This window comes from Procambarus clarkii, chromosome 92 (assembly GCF_040958095.1).
Source record: "Procambarus clarkii isolate CNS0578487 chromosome 92, FALCON_Pclarkii_2.0, whole genome shotgun sequence".
NCBI lineage: Eukaryota > Metazoa > Arthropoda > Malacostraca > Decapoda > Cambaridae > Procambarus > Procambarus clarkii.
Window position 1 is genome coordinate 2184347 of NC_091241.1, and position 26598 is coordinate 2210944.

General features: G+C 48.8%; 1 protein-coding gene across 4 annotated transcripts in view; it reads left to right on the plus strand.

Moving 5' to 3' along the window:
- The window catches only part of LOC123775193 (repulsive guidance molecule B), a 137233-nt gene that overhangs the window by 64400 nt on the left and 46235 nt on the right, over nt 1-26598 (plus strand). For all 4 annotated transcript variants that reach the window (XM_069319120.1, XM_069319119.1, XM_069319118.1 and 1 more), the window contains one exon: nt 5544-5852. In XM_069319120.1, the coding sequence (XP_069175221.1) occupies nt 5774-5852 (79 nt within the window). In that variant the 5' untranslated portion in view covers nt 5544-5773. The remainder of the gene's footprint in view (nt 1-5543; nt 5853-26598) is intronic.

Here is a 26598-nt window from a genome sequence, read left to right on the forward strand (position 1 = left end):
GGTGGAAACTGAGTGCCCAAATGAGCCACAGAGATATTAGAAAGAACTTTTTTTGTGTCAGAGTGGTTGACAAATGGAATGCATTAGGGGGTGATGTGGTGGAGGCTGACTCCATACACAGTTTCAAGTGTAGATATGACAGAGCCCGATAGGCTCAGGAATCTGTACACCTGTTGATTGACGGTTGAGAGGCGGGACCAAAGAGCCAGAGCTCAACCCCCGCAAACACAACTAGGTGAGTACAACTAGGTGAGTACACACACACCCCTACCTTCTTCACCTTAATTACAGGTGAAGGGTGACAGGAGTGTGTGGCAGGTTGTGGAGGTCATGGTGTGACCTCGCGCGGTCCCTGGCGGTGTTCACATTCCTCGACATCTTGCGTCATCTACAACAGTGACATGTACCAGCCCTCGGGCAGGTCCTTCACATAAATTATCAGCAGCAGCGGTCGCAGGAGCGAGCCCTGAGGAACCACTCTTGTCTCTCCCTCCCACCAGCTCCTCGCCTCCTGGTTGTGACCCTTTGTTTCCCCTCCGTTAGGTACTTGTACCTCGCACACACACACAGTGTCTTCCCAGCTTCTTACTCCATCTTGTTCCCATCTTATCTTCTTCCTTCTCCTTTGTATGTGTGTGTGTACCCACCTAGTTGTACTCAGTGTCGCCTAGTTGTGGTGTGTACTCACCTAGTTGTACTCAGTGTCGCCTAGTTGTGGTGTGTACTCACCTAGTTGTACTCAGTGTCGCCTAGTTGTGGTGTGTACTCACCTAGTTGTACTCAGTGTCGCCTAGTTGTGGTGTGTACTCACCTAGTTGTACTCAGTGTCGCCTAGTTGTGGTGTGTACTCACCTAGTTGTACTCAGTGTAGCCTAGTTGTGGTGTGTACTCACCTAGTTGTACTCAGTGTAGCCTAGTTGTGGTGTGTACTCACCTAGTTGTACTCAGTGTCGCCTAGTTGTGGTGTGTACTCACCTAGTTGTACTCAGTGTAGCCTAGTTGTGGTGTGTACTCACCTAGTTGTACTCAGTGTAGCCTAGTTGTGGTGTGTACTCACCTAGTTGAGCTTGCGGCGGATGAACTTTGGCTCTTTGGTCCCGCCTCTCAACAGTCAATCAACAGGTGTACAGGTTCCTGAGCCTATTGGGCTCTATCATATCTACACTTGAAACTGTGTATGGAGTCAGCCTCCACCACATCACTGCTTAATGCATTCCATCTGTTAACTACTCTGACACTGGAAAAGTTCCTTCTAACGTCCCTGTGGTTCATTACCTGTACCTGTTTTCAGGTACGTCCCGTACCTCCGTACCCCTTGTTCGCGTACCTGTTTCACCTGATGCTGTATCTCCCGTGTTAAACAATTTATCTTCATCTACCCTGTCGATTCCTCTTAGAATTTTGTAGGTAGTGATCATGTATCCCCAAGCTCTCCTGTCCTCCTGCGACATAATGTACATTTGCCGCAGCCTTTCCTCGTAATTCATGCCTTTTAGTTCATGATACGGGTCCCAAACTTTATCAAAACTTCATGTACATGTGATGTACATGTATAAAACATATGTACATGTGATGTACGTCAGGCTGAGAACAGCCGCGTCCAACAGCCTGGTTGACCAGTCCAGCAACCAGGAGGCCTGGTCGACGACCGGGCCGCGGGGACGCTAAGCCCCGGAAGCACCTCAAGGTAACCTCAAGGTAAGGTAAGGTAGTTCTGGGACTAGCCTAGTGGCTTACCTCTGAACAGTTTCAAGTTTCGTCTTGTGCTTGACAAGGTACGGGCTCCATGCTGGAGCCGCATACTCCAGGATTGGTCTTACATATGTGGTATACAAGGTTGTGCGCGCGTGCGCGCGTGCATGGTGCAAATCCGGGAGCAGGTCGTGTGTGTGTTGTGGTGTGACCGTAGGAGTGTTGCGGTTAAGAGGGGGGGGGGGAGGACAGGTGGGGGAGAGCAACCCGTTCTCGCAAATTTAATAAGTCAATATTGACTTATTAAATATGTGCATAGGTGACATACTTAACATAATAGATACCCTTAAAAAGATTCATAGAAAACACCGACCTTACCTAACCTTGTTAGTATCTTAAGATAAGCATCTTATTGCTTCGTAATTACAATTATTACCTAACCTATAATAGGCATAGGTTAAGTAATAATTGTAATTACGAAACAATAAGATGCTTATCTTAAGATACTAACAAGGTTAGGTAAGGTCGGTGTTTTCTATGAATCTTTTTAGGGGTATCTATTATGTTTAGTATATCACCTATGCACGTAGTTAATAAGTCAATATTGACTTTACGAATTTGCGAGAACGGGTTGCAAAGGGAGTGAGAGGAGAGAGAGGGGCAGGAAGTGTGGCATGGTTCACTCTGGACAGGTACAGTTTGCTTCAGTGGGGGGGGGGGGGTCCTCTCCCTGCCCGACCCTTCCTTCTGACCTCCTCTTCCTTTATTCTCCTCGTCATTCTTGTTAACCTCTTTCTTCCTCTTCCTCCCTTCTACTAAAATGCCTAAATCTGTATTCATTAGAGCGCAGGCAGGAAAAGATACGTACTACAAGCCTAATACAAGCTCCCACCTTGGGAAAATTGAACAGTCCATTGAACTCCTTGGAAGGAAATATATGTTTAGTTCGGTTTCCCTCTCTCCACCAACAAGACAAGAGCAAACTCCCATCACAAGCGGGGAGAAAATGAAGAACTACAAATTAATGGTGTAACACTTGAATGGGTTGACCACTATCGGTACCTTGGCGTCACTGTCGGCTCTAACAAGGGGAAGAAAGAGGAGCTCAACCAACTCATAGGAACATGCAAAAGTCGACTCAGGGCACTGAAAGCTATGACCTGGAATAGACATGGAACCTCTATTGTCGTGAATGATGTACACAGCCTATGTGCGCTCCGTCATAGACTATGCCGCACCAGTTCTGTGCACCTACTCCCAAAGCGATATGAAAAGGCTCGAAAGCATACAAAATGAAGCAATGACAATCATTCTTGGAGTCCCAAGAACTGCCAAAACGTCTAATCTACGAGAGGAGTTGTCCCGCCCCAGTGTTAAAAGCAGAGTTAAGGAACTGAATGTTAAGCTTGCAATTAATCTGGCCAGAGATCCCCATTACAATGGTATTGCCAAGAAGAAAAAACCGAGTTCTGTGCTGCTAACAGGAGGAAACAGGAGACTCTAAGAACTTCACCTGCTTGAGCAAGCCCGTGAGCTCCTGCCTGTAGAGAGGTTACCTCCCTGGGAGGATGACTCATGCAAGATTATCATCAATGAAATGGCAACGAAAAAATCCAACATGTTACCACAAAAAATGAGGCACAAGTATCTCGGGGACATTTATAAAGATGCCGGAGATGAACTAGATCAAATCAACACTGACGGGTCATCTAATCCTGTCAATGGCAGGGCTGGTGCAGCATACACTGTAATTAACAAATACAAATATTTATTGAGGTAAAGTACATACATACAAGGTGAGGTACAAAACGTTGATGGATTTATACATAAAGCTAGTACATACAATGCCTAAAGCCACTATTACGCAAAGCGTTTCGGACAGAAACATAAGAATAATGCTTTTCAACGCAGAAATGAAGAAAAAGCGCCTTTTTGAGAACTATGCCTCTTCAACGCAAGCAGAGCTAACTGCCATTGTTATGGCGTTAAGATTCCTTGAACTGAACACTAATGGGGCAGTGATCTGCACTGATTCAAAAGCAGCGCTACAAAGCCTAAGTAAAAATCAGGCGGAGTGCTCGGCGATGTCACCTCCGCACTCCCATGATTTCTTCCCTGATTAATACATACCATGAGTTGTTTGGTCCTGCTATGTTGACTAAGTATTTTGATCTCAGTCATGTTGATCCTAATCATCCTTATGATACATTCCTCCATAAACACCCCTGATTCGGTGGATACTTTTGTCACCTTTAACCCCACCCATACTGGTACACATGGTGTTGCTGCCCCTTCTCAGGAAGCAGCTAACTGCTTGGCTTCGTTGTCTTGCATTGGAGAGACCTCTGTTTGGATCTCCAAAAATGCCCAGTTCAATGCCAGCATTGGCACAGTTCTTCTCCTGCGCCATGTTGAGACTGGTGATAGAGAACTGAAAGACTGCCACAAGGATAGTATATCCTTGAGGCCGAAGGCCATTCTATCCTCTAGATTGATACGTTCACTCGACCCCCTCGTGGTCGTCGTCAGCCTCTTTGCGTAGTGAAGATTAGTTTTAATAGAAGGTCCCTTCCATCTTCCATAATTCTTGCTTGTGCCAGATGCTCCATTCAGGAGTACATTCCCTCTCCTCTGCAACAAGGTGCTGGAGATTTGGGCATGGTTGTTTTAGGTGCACAAGTGAGGTGTCTCTTTGGAGACTTCTGTGGAGACTCCGGTCATTCTAAGATGAAGTGCTCTTCTTTTCAAGCTCATTGCATCAATTGCAGCGATGCCCACCCTGTCTTCTCCCGCACATGTATGCACTACAAATTTGAGGAAGCCATTCTCAATTTGAAACTTCATGTTTGTTTATCTTTTCCTGAGGCAAGATGCCTGATCTTGGCATCTTGATGTTGATGACTCGCCTTTCCTCCAACGGCGGCTTCAACTTACGATTGATGCCATGTCGTCCGGGGCCACCAATCATGGCTTCAAGTTCTCTACTACTAAGACTTGTATAGACGCTGCCGCTAAGGAAGTTATCCGCCTTTGTCCCATCTCCTGTAAAGGTGTTCCTTATTTTGACTTCTACCAGTTATTCATCCTCCATCCTTGCCTGTAGGCAGGATTGTTGGTCGTCTGTGACTGGTAACAAGTTGCATACACTTAAGAGTAATGTGTCCCCGTGGTCTTCCTCCTACCACCGTAACTGGCGATGAGAAACGGCTCTGGCGAGGTTTCTTATTTGTCATGCACGTTTAACTCACAGGCACTTAATGGAGCGTCGCTTTGCTCCTTATTGTCCAAACTGCATTGCCCTTCGTGTATATCACGTTGAATGTCCTGACTTTCAGGACGAGCGTGTGTCTTGCTTCCCGACCGCCCCTCGCGGTCACTTGTCCCTCGATAGAAGTCTTGGTGAATCGGATCCCTTTGATGTTGTTCGCCTTATGCGCTTTTGTTCTCGTATTGTCATCCTTAGGGATATTTGGCGCCTTTTGAATATCCCGCACAGTTGATGGTGCTACAGGGTGTCCCCGGCTTGGTGCCTTGCTTTGATAATTACTTATTGTCAGTTTACATGTAGACTATTACAGGAACCGTAATATGCATTCAGACCATGAGGGGTGAGGGTTGTGTGACTAGTGGAAATACATATGTACTCAACACACACATACACAGCCCCATCTACACCCCTCACCTACACCCCCTCACACACACGACACCTACACCCTCACACAGCCCTCCCTCACCCCCGCCTCCCCTCTACTCCCCATCTATCCCCCATCCTCACAACTCTCCCCGGTAAGTAAGTCATGTTTAACATGCTACCGGAGCCCCTCTCACCGTGTGTGTCTCTCTCTCTACAGGCAGGCGGCGCCCTAGGACACCAGCTGCCGTCCCGCCCCTACACCCCGCCAGCACCAGCCGGAGGACCCAGCAGGAGGGCTCAGGGGCACAGTGTGGGCGTCAGGACGTGTGCTGAAGGGCACAGAGGAGGAGCCGGTGGTGTGGGGGGTGGTGGGGGTGGTGCAGGTATACAGGAATAAGGAAGAGGGTGGAGGAGGGGGGTTAGGAGCAGGGGGTGCTGCTGGGGGGGATGAGGCTCCCCGCCCCCCGCCCACCTCTTGCTAGACTGGCCACCACCGCCCTCCTGCTGACCAGCCTGCTCACCCCTGGTAGGTATACACCCCTGTTCTCCACTACCCCCTGTTGTATCCCTGTAACTGTTCACTTGTTCTCCAGTACCCCCTGTTGTATCCCTGTAACTGTTCACTTGTTCTCCACTACCCCCTGTTGTATCCCTGTAACTGTTCACTTGTTCTCCAGTACCCCCTGTTGTATCCCTGTAACTGTTCACTTGTTCTCCAGTACCCCCCTGTTATATCCCTGTAACTGTTCACTTGTTCTCCAGTACCCCCTGTTGTATCCCTGTAACTGTTCACTTGTTCTCCAGTACCCCCTGTTGTATCCCTGTAACTGTTCACTTGTTCTCCAGTACCCCCCTGTTATATCCCTGTAACTGTTCACTTGTTCTCCAGTACCCCCTGTTGTATCCCTGTAACTGTTCACTTGTTCTCCAGTACCCCCTGTTGTATCCCTGTAACTGTTCACTTGTTCTCCACTACCCCCTGTTGTATCCCTGTAACTGTTCACTTGTTCTCCAGTACCCCCTGTTGTATCCCTGTAACTGTTCACTTGTTCTCCAGTACCCCCCCTGTTATATCCCTGTAACTGTTCACTTGTTCTCCAGTACCCCCTGTTGTATCCCTGTAACTGTTCACTTGTTCTCCAGTACCCCCTGTTGTATCCCTGTAACTGTTCACTTGTTCTCCAGTACCCCCCCCCTGTTATATCCCTGTAACTGTTCACTTGTTCTCCAGTACCCCCTGTTGTATCCCTGTAACTGTTCACTTGTTCTCCAGTACCCCCTGTTGTATCCCTGTAACTGTTCACTTGTTCTCCAGTACCCCCTGTTATATCCCTGTAACTGTTCACTTGTTCTCCAGTACCCCCTGTTATATCCCTGTAACTGTTCACTTGTTCTCCAGTACCCCCTGTTGTATCCCTGTAACTGTTCACTTGTTCTCCAGTACCCCCTGTTGTATCCCTGTAACTGTTCACTTGTTCTCCAGTACCCCCTGTTATATCCCTGTAACTGTTCACTTGTTCTCCAGTACCCCCTGTTGTATCCCTGTAACTGTTCACTTGTTCTCCAGTACCCACTGTTATATCCCTGTAACTGTTCACTTGTTCTCCAGTACCCCCTGTTATATCCCTGTAACTGTTCACTTGTTCTCCAGTACCCCCTGTTATATCCCTGTAACTGTTCACTTGTTCTCCAGTACCCCCTGTTATATCCCTGTAACTGTTCACTTGTTCTCCAGTACCCCCTGTTGTATCCCTGTAACTGTTCACTTGTTCTCCAGTACCCCCTGTTATATCCCTGTAACTGTTCACTTGCTCTCCAGTACCCACTGTTATATCCCTGTAACTGTTCACTTGTTCTCCAGTACCCCCTGTTATATCCCTGTAACTGTTCACTTGTTCTCCAGTACCCCCTGTTATATCCCTGTAACTGTTCACTTGTTCTCCAGTACCCCCTGTTATATCCCTGTAACTGTTCACTTGCTCTCCAGTACCCACTGTTATATCCCTGTAACTGTTCACTTGTTCTCCAGTACCCCCTGTTGTATCCCTGTAACTGTTCACTTGTTCTCCTGGTGCTCTCTAGTACCCCCTGTTATATCACTGTAACTGTTCACTTGTTCTCCAGTACCCACTGTTATATCCCTGTAACTGTTCACTTGTTCTCCAGTACCCCCTGTTGTATCCCTGTAACTGTTCACTTGTTCTCCAGTACCCCCCCTGTTATATCCCTGTAACTGTTCACTTGTTCTCCAGTACCCCCTGTTGTATCCCTGTAACTGTTCACTTGTTCTCCAGTACTCCCTGTTGTATCCCAGTAACTGTTCACTTGTTCTCCTACTGAGGATCATTAAATATGTTCATAAAATTAATACTTAACGTTCCGTTTCATATTGAAACAGCCGAGACGTCGGTTAGTTCTTGTGGTTGAGTGCTTCCGTCAGCGTTAATTCTGGGTAGAACCAAACCAGTTAAGTTGTACATTGTGTGTGTTCATGTTTGTGAGCAATGTCCTGTAAGGTGGGTAAAGGACTCCAGCTGTGTCTCGGGGCGTGGACACACAGGTGGACACACAGGTGGACACATAGGTGGACACACAGGTGGGCATACAGATGGACACACGGGTGGACACACAGGTGGGCACACAGGTGGGCACACAGGTGGGCACACAGGTGGAGACACAGGTGGACACACCGGTGGACACACAGGTGGGCACACAGGTGGACACACAGGTGGACAAACAGGTGGACACACAGGCGGACACACAGGCGGACACACAGGTGGAGACACAGGTGGAGACACAGGTGGACACACGGGTGGACACACGGGTGGACACACGGGTGGACACACGGGTGGACACACAGGTGGACACACAGGTGGACACACAGGTGGACACACAGGTGGACACACAGGCGGACACAGGCGGACACACAGGCGGACACACAGGTGGGCACACAGGTGGACACACAGGTGGACACACAGGTAGAGACACAGGTCGACACACGGGTGGACACACGGGTGGACACACAGGTGGACACACAGGTAGACACACAGGTGGACACACAGGTGGACACACAGGTGGACACACACACATAGTGTCAGAGTGGTTGACAAATGGAATGCATTAGGGGGTGATGTGGTGGAGGCTGACTCCATACACAGTTTCAAGTGTAGATATGACAGAGCCCGATAGGCTCAGGAATCTGTACACCTGTTGATTGACAGTTGAGAGGCGGGACCAAAGAGCCAGAGCTCAACCCCCGCAAACACAACTAGGTGAGTACAACTAGGTGAGTACAGGTGGCCACACAGGTGGAGACACAGGTGGCCACACAGGTGGACACACAGGTGGACACACAGGTGGCCACACAGGTGGAGACACAGGTGGCCACACAGGTGGACACACAGGTGGACACACAGGTGGCCACACAGGTGGAGACACAGGTGGCCACACAGGTGGCCACACAGGTGGAGACACAGGTGGCCACACAGGTGGACACACAGGTGGACACACAGGTGGAGACACAGGTGGCCACACAGGTGGACACACAGGTGGACACACAGGTGGACACACAGGTGGACACACAGGTAGACACACAGGTGGACACACAGGTGGACACACAGGTGGACACACAGGTAAACACACAGGTGGACACACAGGTGGACACACAGGTGGACACACAGGTGGACACACAGGTGGACACACAGGTCACAGTCCTCTTCCAGTCACTCTCTTACCCGCCGGACGCTACGAACAAGAGGAGTCTTGGGCTCCATGAGAGGAGTCTTGGGCTCCATAAGAGGAGTCTTGGGCTCCACGAGAGGAGTCTTGGGCTCCATAAGAGGAGTCTTGGGCTCCATAAGAGGAGTCTTGGGCTCCATGAGAGGAGTCTTGGGCTCCATGAGAGGAGTCTTGGGCTCCATAAGAGGAGTCTTGGGCTCCATAAGAGGAGTCTTGGGCTCCATGAGAGGAGTCTTGGGTTCCATGAGAGGAGTCTTGGGCTCCATAAGAGGAGTCTTGGGCTCCATAAGAGGAGTCTTGGGCTCCATAAGAGGAGTCTTGGGCTCCATAAGAGGAGTCTTGGGCTCCATAAGAGGAGTCTTGGGCTCCATAAGAGGAGTCTTGGGCTCCATAAGAGGAGTCTTGGGCTCCATAAGAGGAGTCTTGGGCTCCATAAGAGGAGTCTTGGGCTCCATAAGAGGAGTCTTGGGCTCCATGAGAGGAGTCTTGGGCTCCATGAGAGGAGTCTTGGGCTCCATAAGAGGAGTCTTGGGCTCCATAAGAGGAGTCTTGGGCTCCATGAGAGGAGTCTTGGGTTCCATGAGAGGAGTCTTGGGCTCCATAAGAGGAGTCTTGGGCTCCATAAGAGGAGTCTTGGGCTCCATAAGAGGAGTCTTGGGCTCCATAAGAGGAGTCTTGGGCTCCATAAAAGGAGTCTTGGGCTCCATAAGAGGAGTCTTGGGCTCCATAAGAGGAGTCTTGGGCTCCATAAGAGGAGTCTTGGGCTCCATAAGAGGAGTTTTGGGCTCCATAAGAGGAGTCTTGGGCTCCATAAGAGGAGTCTTGGATTCCATAAGAGGAGTCTTGGGCTCCATAAGAGGAGTCTTGGGCTCCATAAGAGGAGTCTTGGGCTCCATAAGAGGAGTCTTGGGCTCCATAAGAGGAGTCTTGGGCTCCATAAGAGGAGTCTTGGGCTCCATAAGAGGAGTCTTGGGCTCCATACTTGGCTATTTGGGCAAGAGGGTCCCCCCCCCCCACCCTCGTCTATATGGTCCCTGGAGGCATCGCCTAATGACAGGATTTAGACCTAAGTGGCTGAGAGTTAAGCCTGCAGGTGGAAGGTGTTTTCATGGGCGGGGCTTGTTGTGCCCGGATGTGGGGTCCTGGGGTGAGAAGGGGGAGGGGTAGTCGCTGTGTGCTAGGGGCTGGGGGGAGGGGTAGTCGCTGTGTGCTAGGGGCTGGGGGGAGGGAGAGTCACAGTGTGCTAGGGGCTGGGGGGAGGGAGGGTCACAGTGTGGTAGGGGCTGGGGGGAAGGAGAGTCACAGTGTGCTAGGGGCTGGGGGGAGGGAGTCACAGTGTGCTAGGGGCTGGGGGGAGGGAGAGTCACAGTGTGCTAGGGGCTGGGGGGAGGGAGAGTCACAGTGTGCTAGGGGCTGGGGGGAGGGAGAGTCACAGTGTGCTAGGGGCTGGGGGGAGGGAGAGTCACAGTGTGCTAGGGGCTGGGGGGAGGGAGAGTCACAGTGTGCTAGGGGCTGGGGGGAGGGAGAGTCACAGTGTGCTAGGGGCTGGGGGGAGGGAGAGTCACAGTGTGCTAGGGGCTGGGGGGAGGGAGAGTCACAGTGTGCTAGGGGCTGGGGGGAGGGAGAGTCACAGTGTGCTAGGGGCTGGGGGGAGGGAGAGTCACAGTGTGCTAGGGGCTGGGGGGAGGGAGAGTCACAGTGTGCTAGGGGCTGGGGGGAGGGAGAGTCACAGTGTGCTAGGGGCTGGGGGGAGGGTGAGTCACAGTGTGCTAGGGGCTGGGGCGGAGGGAGGAAGAGTCACAGTGTGCTAGGGGCTGGGGGGAGGGAGAGTCACAGTGTGCTAGGGGCTGGGGCGGAGGGAGGAAGAGTCACAGTGTGCTAGGGGCTGGGGGGAGGGAGAGTCACAGTGTGCTAGCTGCTGGGGGGAGGGTGAGTCACAGTGTGCTAGGGGCTGAGCGGAGGGAGGGAGAGTCACAGTGTGCTAGGGGCTGAGCGGAGGGAGGGAGAGTCACAGTGTGCTAGGGGCTGGGGTCCATAGGCTAGGGGCAGTCCAAAGAGTTTATTTTTCTTTAATACCACAGGTGTAACTTCTGCCCCGAAATTTCCCCATAAGAATTCCTTGAGACTACAGCTGAAACTGGGAATTCCTGAACAAACTCCTAATAAAACTATTTTCTTGATACGATTTTAACAAAACTGCACTCTGGAAAAAATTACTCTTAAAACAGGTACCGCATAGCGCAAACTCCCCCCACACACCCCAAAAAAATGTTTGGGCTAAGGGGTGTATTTTCTGGGGGCCCCTAACCAAATGCTTGGACTAGGGGGGGGGGGTTACAAGCTACTGAGGTATGATAGCGGGTGTGGAGGTATGATAGCAGGGGCAGGGAAAGTAGTTCAGTGTGTGTGGCGTGGAAGGGGGGGGGGTTACTGCCATCATGGTGAGGTGGATTGGGGATCGATCCAAGTTACCTGAAACTAAGTCACCTCTGGCTACCTCTCACTACTACTGGTTCACAAGTGTGTGGGTGTGTGTGTGTGTGTGTGTGTGTGTGTGTGTGTGTGTGTGTGTGTGTGTGTGTGTGTGTGTGTGTGTGTGTGTGTGTGTGTGTGTGTGTGTGTGGTCCATTTATTACTACTACTGCCTGCCTGCCTTGTGCCTGCCTGCCTTGTGCCTGCCTGCCTTGTGCCTGCCTTCCTTGTGCCTGCCTGCCTTGTGCCTGCCTGCCTTGTGCCTGCCTGCCTTGTGCCTGCCTGCCTGCCTGCCTGCCTGCCTGCCTGCCTGCCTGCCTGCCTGCCTGCCTGCCTGCCTGCCTGCCTGCCTCAGACACAGGGGACGGAAGGGGCAGTAAGGTTTGAGGGATGGAGATCGATCCAGGTTGAGTCAGCCCACTCTGTCAACCCTGGCTCGCTGGCCCTCTCTCACGCCCTCTTGTGCTCCCTGCCTGCTTGTTGCTTTGGTGCTCCCTGCCTGCTTGATGCTTTGGTGCTCCCTGCCTGCTTGTTGCTTTGGTGCTCCCTGCCTGCTTGATGCTTTGGTGCTCCCTGCCTGCTTCTTGCTTTGGTGCTCCCTGCCTGCTTGATGCTTTGGTGCTCCCTGCCTGCTTGATGCTTTGGTGCTCCCTGCCTGCTTGATGCTTTGGTGCTCCCTGCCTGCTTCTTGCTTTGGTGCTCCCTGCCTGCTTCTTGCTTTGGTGCTCCCTGCCTGCTTGTTGCTTTGGTGCTCCCTGCCTGCTTGATGCTTTGATGCTCCCTGCCTGCTTGTTGCTTTGGTGCTCCCTGCCTGCTTCTTGCTTTGGTGCTCCCTGCCTGCTTGTTGCTTTGGTGCTCCCTGCCTGCTTGATGCTTTGGTGCTCCCTGCCTGCTTGTTGCTTGTGTGTTTGTGCTCCCTGGTTATTGGTTATATAAGGAGCAGCAGTGCCCCACCTGAGCGGTAGTTAGTGCCACCGTAGAGGGGGTGATTAGCCACGAGTTGTGGAGGCAATTAGAAGCCGCCAAAGGAAGTAATGAAAGTGCAAGATATTACCGTATGTTTACGAGTGTAGGGGACGGTTGTGTCAGTGGAGGTGTTTGGGCACTGTGTGAGGGGGGGGGTGTACTCACCGTGTTGTGCTGGCGGGGGTTGAGCTCTGGCTCTTTGGTCCCGCCTCTCAACTGTTAATCAACTGGTGAACAGATTCCTGAGCCTACTGGGCTCTTATCATATCTATACTTGAAACTGTGTATGAAGTCAGCCTCCACCACATCACTGCCTAATGCATTCCACCTGTTAACTACTCTGACACTGAAAAAGTTCTTTCTAACGTCCCTGTGGCTCATTTGGGTACTCGGTCTCTACCCGTGTCCCCTTGTTCGCTATGTGGCTCATTTGGGCACTTGTCCACCTATGTGCCCTTGTTCGCGTACCACCTGTGTTAAACAGTATATCTTTATCTACCCTGTCAATTTCCCTGAGAATGCTATAGGTAGTGATCATGTCTGCCCTTACTCTTCTGTCTTCTAGTGTGGTGAGGGTTTGTTCCAGTAATCTTTCCTCACAGCTCATACCCCGTAGCTCAGGGACCAGCCTGGTAGTGTGTGTCACCCTAGAAGTGACGCACAATATGAAAAATCATTCATATTTGCAGACATACAAGGACTAAAGTCAAAATCAGGAAAATCAAACTCAAAGTTCAGTTCATAACTGGCCTTCTAATAGAACTGAATTCAATATTTGCGGCAAACACGGAAACTCTCACGAATCATATGAATGATTACATGGAATCTGGATTCCAAATTATAATTTATATAGATGTGATAGTGAAACTATGTTAAATGGAGGAGTAGGTCTGTATATTAAAGAGGACCTGGTATGCACAAGGCTACTGAATTCAACCAATGAGGTGGTAGAGGTACTTGGAATTAAGGTGGACAAAATAAACCCAATTATTTTCCTAATATATAAACCGCCAGATACAACGGTCAGAGAACTTTTGAGATTCTGTGACAACTTCTCGCTCAATCAAGAGATTACAAAACCAACTAGGAACGAAAACACACTAGACTTGTTATTCACAAACAATTATGAACTAATCAGAGACATTACAATCTCTGATACTTCATACTCAGACCATAAGCTCATTGAAGTGCGAACTAGCATGAACAACGGTAGTAGGTCTAAGAGACCCAACAAGCGAGAAGGAATATTCAATCAATTCAGTTTCAACAAAAGAGGATCGACTGGGAAAAAATAAATATAGACCTTGCAACCATTCAATGGGAGACGGTCTTAAGCGACAAAACTCCCACACAGGGAATAGCTCAACAGCCAGCTGAAGCTTATAAGGTCTGCTTGAAGCACGTACCTGTGAGGAGGGGCAGAAAGAGGACCACTCTAGAAACAGAACGCAGACGACTGTACAGGAGAAGGAAAACATAACGGAAATGCTTAAGCAAACACAACTTTCACAAGAGATGAAAATAAACCTAAATAGGGAGGAAAAAAATAGAGCAAACGTTGAAGTGATCATACGAGTCTGAGGAAATGGAATTGGGTCAGAAAGTTATTCAAGAGATAAAGAAAAACCCAAATTATTTTTTCACATACGCAAAATCAAAATAAAAAACCTCGACCAGTATTGGACCGTTAATTACAACTGAAGGTACGTACACAGAGGACAACAAAGAAATTAGTGAAATTCTAAGACACCAGTATGAGGCTATGTTTAGCAGGTCCGCGGTTGTTCAACGTCCTCCCAGCAAGCATAAGAAATATTGCCGGAACAACCGTGGACATTTTCAAGAGGAAACTAGATTTATTCCTCCAAGGAGTGCCGGACCAACCGGGCTGTGGTGGGTATGTGGGCCTGCGGGCCGCTCCAAGCAACAGCCTGGTGGACCAAACTCTCACAAGTCGAGCCTGGCCTCGGGCCGGGCTTGGGGAGTAGACGAACTCCCAGAACCCCATCAACCAGGTATCAACCAGGTTAATAAACAACATGAAGTTTCGCAATGAATGAATTCTTTATAAATGACATCCAAGCTGCAGATAATATAACGGATATTAACACGAACTCGGAAGACTTTGAAAGAGAAATTGACAATATGCCCATGCACTCAGCCCCTGGAATTCAATATTCATACAGAAATGTAAAGTACCAGTAGCGCGAGCGTCAGTGTAATATGGAGAGAGAGCCTGGATACAGGGGAGATACCAGCAGCACTTAAATCTGCAGATATAGCTTCTCTGCACAAGGGGGGTAGTAAAGCTTTGGCAAAAAATTATAGACCAGTTGCACTAACATCACACATAATAAAAGTTTTTGAAAGAGTGATTAGGAATCAAATTTCTAGTTTTATGTAAAATAATGAACACAACCCAGGACAACATGGATTTAGAGCGGGAAGATCCTGTCTGTCACAGTTACTCAACCACCATGACAAAATCACAGAAGCTCTAGAAGAAAAGCAAAATGTATATGTTGTATACACAGACTTTGCAAAGGCATTCAAGAAATGTGATAATGGGGTGATAGCCCACAGTGCTATCACCTAAGAAATGTTGCCGGAACAACCGTGGACATCTTTAAGAGAAAACTAGATTGTTTTCTTCAAGAAGTGCCGGACCAACCGGGCTGTGGTGGGTATGTGGGCCTGCGGGCCGCTCCAAGCAACAGCCTATTGGACCAAGCTCTCACAAGTCAAGTCTGGCCTCGGGCCGGGCTTGGGGAGTAGAACGACTCCCAGAACCCCATCAACCAGGTATAGTGGGTGTGGAGGTATGATAGCGGGTGTGTCTATCATTAGCAGTCTTCCAACTCTCTGGTAGGTCTTCTGTTTCCACTGACTTGTTATACACCATAAAGAGTGGCATGCAAAGTGCTTCTGCACCCTCTTCTAGCATCCATGGTGAGACTCCATCAGGTCCAATAGCCTTAGTCACGTCTAGATCGAGCAGATACTTCCTAACCTCATCTCTGGTAATTTCAATATCTTTCAAGGCTGCTTGGTTTATCGCCACCCCTTTTAGTTCTGGGACTGCTCCTTGCTCTTTTGTGAAGATCTCCTGGAATCTCTTGAGTTCTTCACACACCTCTTTGTTATTGTCTGTGTATCATCCTTTTCCTTTCTCAGTTTCATAACCTGTTCTTTCACTGTTGGTTTCCTCCTGATGTGGCTGTATAGCAGTTCTGGGTTGATCTTGGCTTTATTTGCTATGTGATTTTTAAACTGCCTCTCTGCTTCGCTCCTCCCACTGAGGTACTCATTTCTGGCCCTCTGGTACCCCTCTCTGCTCTCTAGTGTCCCTCTCTGCTCTCTGGCATCCCTCTCTGCTCTCTGGTGTCCTGTTATTTCTGTAGTTTCTCCATGCCCTTGTGCTTAGCTGCATTGCTTCCTGTAGTCTTAGTAGTGTGTGGGAGGGACGTGCGGGTCCGCGCTCCACATAAATACCAAGATATTCTGGGCCATAATAGGGTTACAGCGATGGAACACGGATCACAGTTATCACACAGTGTATAACCACACTTAGGAAAGAAAAAATACAGTGACTGACATTAGAACTTTGCGTTAAATAGAGAATAACTGAGAGAGTTTAGAAAGCCAATTTAGCAATGTTGAAGGACATCGTGTCGAGGGACATAAAAGCGACAACAATATTTTAGAGCCAAACGGTAATATAAATAATAAGAACAACAATGAGAAAGATGAGAGATATAATGTGGAAACGAAAAAGTTAGGGAAGAAAAAAAGAGATGGCCAAGGCACGTACAGGTATAAACAACCAGAATAAAATCACAAAATGAAAATATTTGCAAATATTATGTAAAAGGAATGTGCAGATATAGGTCCAAAGGTACAGAGTGCACATTCATGCATCCCACAATATGTTGACACATTTTAGGGAGAGACATATGTCGTTTTGGAAGAGAGTGCAGATATTCCCACCCTAAGCTATGCAAACGCTCAATTAATGAGAGAAAATGTTATGAGTTTCAATGCCCTGATTTCTACATGAGAGGTAAACAACGCTACAGAAGATTAGAGGTACACAGCGCTATATAAGAGAGCAAGTCCAATATATTAGCCATGCATTTTTTTTAGAGGCAGGCAGAAACGTTGCAGGAGTACGGATGGGGAGGGAAAAATGCCCAAGACTGGACTACAGTTCATCATCAAGCCCACACATACTACACCCTCCTCCCCCCAACTACACAGAAACTACCTCACTCCCCAGTAACACTACCAAAACTGGACGAACCATTGCCAGACCAGTACACCCTGGGTCAGGGTGGAGAGAGAGGGATAACTACTAAAACCCTCCAGAAGTGACGCACAATATGGAGAACTGCCTAAGAAGGGGAACTGCCTACCTGTGACGATTCGAGAAAGAGACCTGGAAGTGGACGTAACCCTAATCAAACTCATGAGGCACATATAAATAGGATAACGACAGCAGCGTACTCTACACTGGCAAAAATTAGAACATCATTCAGAAACCTAAGTTAGGAGGCATTTAGGATGCTTTACACTGCCTACGTGAGGCTAGTCTTAGAGTATGCCGTGCCATGATGGAGTCCCCACTTGAAGAAACACATAAGGAAACTGGAAAAGGTTCAGATGTTTGCGACGAAGTTTGTTCCAGAGTTACGAGGGATGGGATATGAAGAACGCCTGAAGGAACTGAACCTTACGACACTAGAAAAAAGAAGGGAGAGGGGAGATATGATAGGAATGTATTAAATACTCAGGGGAATTGACAGTGGAAATAGAAATGTTCACACGGAATACACAGAACGAGGGGACATGGATGGAAGCTGGAAACTCAGATGAGTCACATCTGAGTTTAGGAAGTTTTCTTTTAGCATGAGTAGTGGAAAAATAGAAGGCACTTAATTAAGGAACAGGTTGTGGAAGCAAACTCTTATTCATTATATTAAAACTTGGTATGATAGGGAAATGGGACAGGAGTCATTGCTGTAAACAACCGATGGCTCGAAAGGCGGGATCCAAGAGTCAGTGTTCGATCCTGCTGACACAAATAGGTAAATACACATCCCCAGGATGCAGCCCGTAGCAGCTAACTCCCAGGTACCTATTTACTGTTAGGTGAACAGGTTAGGCGCATCAGGTGCAAGAAAGTGTACCGTGTGTGTGTGAGTGGGTGTGCATGTGCCGGGTAGTGCCCCAGAAGATGGAAGAGAAGACATAATTGTCAAGTGAGGAAATAGCTTCTCATTGATCCTTACCGCTAAAGTTTCTAATTAAAGCTTTCCATTGAAGCTTCAAGTTGAAGCTTCGTGTGGATGCTCACCGTTGTGTGAGAGGATGTTGTTCTCTCGTCAAACTACATATTTCCTCTTCAGTGTCATTTTCTTCTGGAGAACGAAGGCTTTGTAAAGTTGTCACGCGGGTCGACCCTAAACCATTGCACCATTTAACAATTCCTGTCAGGCCCCCTGTCGACAATTCCTGTCGGGCCCTGCCGACAATTCCTGTCGGGCCCTGCCGACAATTCCTGTCGGGCCCTGTCGACAATTCCTGTCGGGCCCTGTCGACAATTCCTATCGGACCCTGTCGACAATTCCTATCGGACCCTATCGACAATTCCTGTCGGGCCCTGCCGACAATTCCTGTCGGGCCCCTGTCGACAATTAAAAACTTAAGACTTTAGATGCCCGGGCCCCTGTCAGCCAGACGTCTAAAGATTATGCCATCGCTGACACAGTAGGAACCCTGTCAACCACCTTCCGCCGATTTCGTGGGGGTCGCTTTGGGAGCCAACCACGTGTTATTAGGAACAGTAGGTCTAACCCCCGCCCCGCCCGTGTTGGGCGAGACTAGCCACAAGCGTCTAGCCCTCCATCCTTGGACAGACATAGATCTTGATTATCTTGATGTGTTTAGCCTCTCCGAAGGCGGAGAAGTCCGAGGCTATGTAAGGAGGACAACGTACACTTATTTCGGTTGCCGGCTGTGTAATTTAGCGAGAGCGCTGGTCTGGCCCCGGGATTATGATATCTTAGTCTTTAATGCCTTTGGTGCGTGTGTGCTCCGGGGTGTTTCCCAGTCTGTAATTTCCGTTTTTCTTTTATGGGACTTTCTTTGTGCCCTTAATCTAAGTTGTGATGTTGGCTGCTTCTTCCTCTTCTCTTTCTTGCTTCCGTCTACCATTCTCTCTCTCTCTGTGTCTCTCTCTGTGTGTCTCTCTCTCTGTCTCTCTCTCTCTCTCTCTCTCTCTCTCTCTCTCTCTCTCTCTCTCTCTCTCTCTCTCTCTCTCTCTCTCTCTCTCTCTCTCTCTCTCTCTCTCTCTGTCTCTCTCTCTCTGTCTCTCTCTCTCTGTCTCTCTCTCTCTCTCTCTGTGTCTCTCTCTCTGTGTCTCTCTCTCTGTCTCTCTCTCTGTCTCTCTCTCTCTGTCTCTCTCTCTCTCTGTCTCTCTCTGTCTCTCTCTGTCTCTCTCTCTCTCTCTCTCTCTCTCTCTCTCTCTCTCTCTCTCTCTCTCTCTCTCTCTCTCTCTCTGTCTCTGTCTCTGTCTCTCTCTCTGTCTCTGTCTCTCTCTCTGTCTCTCTCTGTCTCTCTGCCCATCAGGCCAGTATCAAGCAGGGACACGTACTGGTAAGTTCCATTTCCTTTTCATGGCCTCCACATGACCTCCGTCCCCAAGTGGTAGTGTTGGTGTCGTGTCACCGGGTGTTGCCAGGCCTCTTCACCTCCTACTGACACACAGCACAGCTTCATATAAAGATGCCTCAGGCATTATTATTTGAAGCCTTTTCCCTTCGTACTTACAGGCCTTTTGACTTGGTATTTTCACGCCTATAGACTCTGTGTATGAGGTGCGTGTGTGTGACTGTGTGTGTTGAGGCTTCCTCACTCTGGGTAATGTGTGTAATATCCGCCTCGTTCACCCTCATCCTCGCCTCCTCGGTCGACCTCCTCTCTCACAACCCACCAGTTTCCCCCCTACATGCTCTCCTTGGCCTCCACTCTCAGGCTCTGTACACACTCACCTAGATGTACACCTATGTGTACTCAGAGTTGCACTCACCTGCTTGATGGGGTTCTTCTTCTCCCCACTACTCCCCTACTCTTCTTCTACTCTGACTTGAGAGTTTGGTCCACCAGGCTGTTGCTGGCTGGTCCTTGAGGTTATCTTGGTCCTGAACTTTTTTTTAGAAAACTATATAGTTTTCTCTTGAAGATGTCCACGGTTGTTCCGACAATATTTCTTATGCTCGCTGGGAGGGTGTTGAACAACCGCGGACCTCTGATGTTTATAGTGTTCTCTGATTGTGCCTATGGCACCTCTGCTCTTCACTGGTTCTATTCAGCATTTTCTTCCATATCGTTCACTCCAGTACGTTGTTATTTTACCGTGTAGATTTGGGACCTGGCCCTCCAGTATTTTCCATGTGTATATTATTTGGTATTTCTCTCGTCTCCTTTCTAATGAGTACATTTGGAGAGCTTTGAGACGATCCCAATAATTTAGGTGCTTTATTGCGTCTATGCGTGCCGTATATGTTCTCTGTACTCCCTCTATTTCAACAATCTCCCCTGCTCTGAAGGGGGAAGTGAGTACTGAGCAGTACTCGAGACGGGACAACACAAGTGACTTGAAGAGTACAACCATTGTGATGGGATCCCGGGATTTGAAAGTTCTCGTAATCCATCCGATCATTTTTCTGGCTGACGCAATATTTGCTTGGTTATGCTCCCTAAACGTTAGGTCGTCGGACATTATTATTCCCAAATCCTTGACATGCTGTTTTCCTACTATGGGCACATTCGACTGTGTTTTGTACCCTGTATTATGTTTCAGATCCTCATTTTTGCCGTACCTGAGTACCTGGAATTTATCACTGTTAAACATCATGTTATTTTCTGCTGCCCAATCGAAAACTTTGTTGATATCTGCTTGTAATTTTTCAATGTCTTCAGCAAAGGTAATTTTCATGTTGATTTCTGTCATCTGTAAAGGATGAAACGAAGCTGTGACTTGTATTTTTGTCTATATCTGATATGAGAATAAGGAACAGTAGCGGTGCAAGGACTGTACCATGAGGTACAGAGCTTTTAATTGCGCTTAGACTCGATTTATTTGATTGACTGTTAATCTTTGTGTTCTATTAGACAGGAAATTGAGTATCCAGCGTCCTACTTTACCAGTTATTCCCATTGACCTCATTGTGTGTGCTATCACTCCATAGTCACATTAATCGAATGCCCTAGTTGTGCTTGCAGGGGTTGAGCTCTGGCTCTTTGGTCCCGCCTCTCAACTGTCAATCAACTGGTGTACAGTTTCCTGAGCCTACTGGGCTCTATCATATCTACTCTTGAAACTGTGTATGGAGTCCGCCTCCACCACAACACTTCCTAGTGCATTCCATTAATTAACTGCTCTGACACTAAAGAAATTCTTTGTCTCTATGGCTCATTTGGGCACTCGGTTTCCACCTGTGTCCCCTAGTGCCTGTTACCCTTCTTTTAAATAAACGTTCTTTGTCTACCATATCAATTCCCTTGAGAATTTTGTATATGGTGATCATGTCCCCATAACTCTTCTGTCTTCCAGTGACGTGAGGTTAAATTCCCATAGTCTCTCCTTGTAGCTCGTGCCCATCAGTTCGAGCACTAGTCTGATGGCAAATCTCTGAACCTTCTCCAATTTAGTCTTATGCTTGACAAGATATGGACTCCATGCTGGAGCTGCATACTCCAGCATGGAGTATGCATACTTGGTCTGACATACGTGGTATACAAAGTTCTGAATGATTCCTTTCACAGGTTTCTAAAGGCCGTTCTTATGTTGGCCAACCTGGCATATGCTGCTGATGTTATCCTCTTGATATGGGCTTCAGGGGACAGGTCTGGCGTGATATCAACCCCCAGGCCTTTCTCTCTCTCTCTGATTCTACTGATTCTCTCCCAATCTACATTGGGAGATTAAGAATTTAATCTCCTAAATGATACCTTGTAACTGGCCTCCTGCTCCCTACACCTATCTTCATTACATTAGCTTGAGTTGAACTCTAACAACCATTTGTTCGTCCATTCATTCAGTTTGTTTAGGTGTTCTTGAAGCTTCATGCTCTTCTCTTCTGTAATAATTTTTGTGCGTGTGTGTGTGCGCGTGCGTGTGAGAGATGCGAGACACGCACGAGGCCAGGCACAAGAGAGGTCTCGAGGGGCCGTGTTGAAAGGGGCGGGGCAGGGGGGGGGGGGAGTATGAGCATGGGCGTGAGTACGGGCGGGAAGGGGGATGGGGCGGAAGGAGGGGGGGAGGGAGAGAGATGATAACCCCAGGAGCGTGCCTTACAGCCACGCCTGCACTTTCTCGACCACTTACGAAGCCTGTGCATCTTTCCTTAATCATGGCGGCTTTGTTTACACGTATTCAATAGTTTACGAGCGTTGTAACTTGATAACCCGAGGTTATTATTGTAATAAACAGCCTCGTAGTGCTTCGGAGCTCAACGATGTAAACAAACCCGCCAAGATTAAGGAAAGATGTAAATGTTTCGGAAGCGGTTGTGTAAATGATTCATGGTTGTTTCCTCAACCTGAGTACGTCGGTCTTTCTGAATGAAGTTAGTCATCACCTTGCTATTATTAGCGACAACTGAGTCACATCACTGAGGAGCTCCACATGCTCCACACACAACATGGAGCCACATCACTGAGGAGCTCCACATGCTCCACACACACAACATGGAGCCACATTACTGAGTGCTCCACATGCTCCACACACAACATGGAGCCACATCACTGAGGAGCTCCACATGCTCCACACACACACATGGAGCCACATCACTGAGGAGCTCCACATGCTCCACACACAACATGGAGCCACATCACTGAGGAGCTCCACATACAACATGGAGCCACATCACTGAGGAGCTCCACATGCTCCACACACAACATGGAGCCACATCACTGAGGAGCTCCACACACAACATGGAGCCACATCACTGAGGAGCTCCACATACAACATGGAGCCACATCACTGAGGAGCTCCACATGCTCCACACACAACATGGAGACACATCACTGAGGAGCTCCACATGCTCCACACACACACATGGAGCCACATCACTGAGGTGGTCCACATGCAACATGGAGCCACATCACTGAGTGCTCCACATGCTCCACACACACACATGGAGCCACATCACTGAGGTGCTCCACATGCAACATGGAGCCACATCACTGAGTGCTCCACATGCTCCACACACAACATGGAGCCACATCACTGAGGAGCTCCACATGCTCCACACACACACATGGAGCCACATCACTGAGGAGCTCCACACACACAACATGGAGCCACATCACTTAGGAGCTCCACATGCTCCACACACACAACATGGAGCCACATCACTTAGGAGCTCCACATGCTCCACACACACAACATGGAGCCACATCACTGAGTGCTCCACATGCTCCAGACACATCCAGGGGCTCCCTCGTTCCCAGTTACTCCTGCCAAATTACCGGGCTGTTGTGGCAGTAATTACTTCAGTGTTCCAGAACTATGCTGAGAATTTTGTTCACAATTCCGTTGATGTTCGGACGATGAATTCGTCACTCGTGGCATGCTCGAGTTTTATTTTGTATTTAATTTTTTATTTTTTGTTGATGTGAATACTGAGTTTCGTGAGTTTGAGTTGCCAGGGCGAGTGTGTGCTAACTGTTGCCGTCGAGCCATATTTAGCATGCTGGTGGTGAACGTTTGCTGGTGGTGCAGTCTACACACACACACACACACACGCACACACACACACACACACACACACACACACGCACACACACACACACACACACGCACACACACACACACACACACACACACACACACGCGCGCACGCACGCACACACACACACACACACACACACGCACACACACACACACACACACGCACACACACACACACACACACACACACACACACGCACACACGCACACACACACACGCACACGCACACACACACACACACACACACACACACACACACACACACACACACACACACACACACACACACACACACACACACACACACACACACACACACACACGCGCACACGCACACACACACACACACACACACAAACACACACACAAAGTTTCTTTCACCCTGAATGCCCCTGTTACCTAGCAGTAAATAGGTACCTGGGAGTTAGTCAGCTGTCAAAGGCTGCTTCCTGGGGTGTGTGTGTGTGTGTGTGTGTGTGTGTGTGTGTGTGTGTGTGTGTGTGTGTGTGTGTGTGTGTGTGTGTGTGTGTGTGTGTGTGTGTGAGAAAAAATGTTTGCTGATGATGCAAAAATTATGAGGAGGATTCAAACAGAGGATGATAGTAGGAGGCTACAGGACGACCTAGACAGACTGAATGAATGGTCCAACAAATGGCTACTAAAGTTTAACCCGAGTAAATGAAAAGTAATGAAACTAGGCGGTGGAAACAGGAGTTCAAACACAGGATACAGAATAAGAGATAAAGTACTTAATGAAACGGAAAGAGAGAAAGATCTAGGAATTGATATCACACCAAACCTGTCTCCTGAAGCCCACATAAAAAGAATAACGTCTGCGGCATATGCGAGGCTGGCTAACATCAGAACAGCTTTCAGGAACCTGTGTAAGGAATCGTTCAGAATCTTGTACACCACATACGTAAGACCAACCCTGGAGTATGCGGCCCCAGCATGAAGCCCGTACCTTGTCAAGCACAAGACGAAGCTGGAAAAAGTTCAGAGGTATGCCACTAGACTGGTCCCAGAACTAAGAGTCATGAGTTGCGAGGAAAGGCTGCGGGAAATGCACCTTACGACACTGGAAGACAGAAGAGTGAGGGGGAGACATGATCACAACCTACAAAATCCTCAGGGGAATTGACAGGATAGACAGGGATAAACATTCAATACTGGCGGTACACGAACAAGGGGACACAGGTGGAAACTGAGTACCCAAATTAGCCACAGGGACGTTAGAAAGAACTTTTTCAGTGTCAGAGTAGTTAACAGGTGGAATGCATTAGGCAGTGATGTGGTGGAGGCTGACTCCATACACAGTTTCAAGTGTAGATATGATAGAGCCCAGTAGGCTCAGGAATCTGTACACCAGGTGATTGACAGTTGAGAGGCGGGACCAAAGAGCCAGAGCTCAACCCCCGCAAGCACAATTAGGTGAATTAGGCGAGTACACACACACACAACAAGCACACAACACACAGGGCGCCGGTGGCTGTGTGAACAGCACGCTGGACACGTAATCCTGTGGCTCGGGTTCGATTCTTGGCGCCGGCGAGAAACAAAATGGGCAGAGTTTCTTTCACAGTGATGCACCTGTTACCTAGCAGTAAATAGGTACCTGGGAGTTAGTCAGCTGTTACGGGCTGCTTCCTGGGTGTGTGTGTGTGGGGGGGGGGGATTATTTAGTAGTTAGTTACAGTTGAGTGATTGACAGTTGAGAGGCGGGCCGAAAGAGCAGAGCTCAACCCCCGCAAGCACAACTAGGTGAATACAACATATCTTGACCAGCTCCACACCCCAATATTGCCCAGAAAATACTTAGATCTGGCTGGAACTGCCCAGAAAATACTTAGATCTGGCTGGAACTGCCCAGAAAATACTTAGATCTGGCTGGAACTGCCCAGAAAATACTTAGATCTGGCTGGAACTGCCCAGAAAATACTTAGATCTGGCTGGAACTGGCCATAGAGTACTTAGATCTGGCTGGAACTGCCCAGAAAATACTTAGATCTGGCTGGAACTGCCCAGAAAATACTTAGATCTGGCTGGAACTGCCCAGAAAATACTTAGATCTGGCTGGAACTGCCCAGAAAATACTTAAGATCTGGCTGGAACTGGCCAGAAAATACTTAGATCTGGCTGGAACTGCCCAGAAAATACTTAGATCTGGCTGGAACTGCCCAGAAAATACTTAGATCTGGCTGGAACTGCCCAGAAAATACTTAGATCTGGCTGGAACTGGCCATAGAGTACTTAGATCTGGCTGGAACTGGCCAGTCGACACACAAAACAGCTTGCTACACTAGTCTGAAAGCCTCCAGAGTTTCCAGTAACGTGGAGAACAGTCCAGAGAGTTGCTAAGAGATAATTGCCCATAAATGAAATCTCCCAGACGGCTACTTGGAGCGATTTTTGCCGTCCAGTCAATTTTAAAGGAACGCCAGTCTGTAGTCGCTATCCAGTCTAGGCGCCAGGTTGTAGTCGCCTAGAGAGCTGATAGACCTGTCTGGGCGGTTCCTCACCTGCTCAGGACTCCTACACTCATTTGGAAGTGTTCAGAGAGCTGTTACTCTCATCTGGAACTGTTAAGAGAGGAGAATCCCTGGAATTGAGCTGCGAGGGCCTTTTGAAACCAATACAGAGAGCTGCCAGGTGGTGTAAAGCCGTCCACTATGCTGTAGCTCCGACTGACTCTGCTGTTAAATCCATCTGGAATTGCTTTGGGAACTGATAGTCCTGTCTAAAACTGCCCAGAGAGCTGATATGCCTGTCTAGAACCACCACAAATGTTGTTAGGCCTATGTTGGGCGGCGAGGAACTCTTATATCCATTTGAAATCGTGCAGAAAGTCCTTATACCATATTGAGCAGCAATTTGAGCTCGCATACCCTTCAGGAACCGCACAGAGTACTCTCATTCCTGACTGGAGCCGCACATTTAGCCCTGATTCCCGTCTGGGACCGCAGGGAGAGATACACACACATCTACACGACGTTATACACGTTTATCTCTACGTCTTTAACCGTCCAGGAAGCCCTTAAACCTGCCTGGAACCGCGCAGACAGCTGCAGGGAGCGGCTGGTTCAACCCCCTCCTGGTCTCCCTCCGCTGAGTGATGTGGTTTGTTGCTCTCGTGTTTTTGTGCGCTTGAGGTCATGAGAGCGTTGCTGGGTGTTTGTGGGGGGGGGGGGGGGGGATGATGTTTAGTGGGGCAGTTGGTGTGGTCTCCCGGGGGTCCCTGGGGGGGGGGTGATGTTTAGTGGGGCAGTTGGTGTGGTCTCCCGGGGGTCCCTGGGGGGGGGG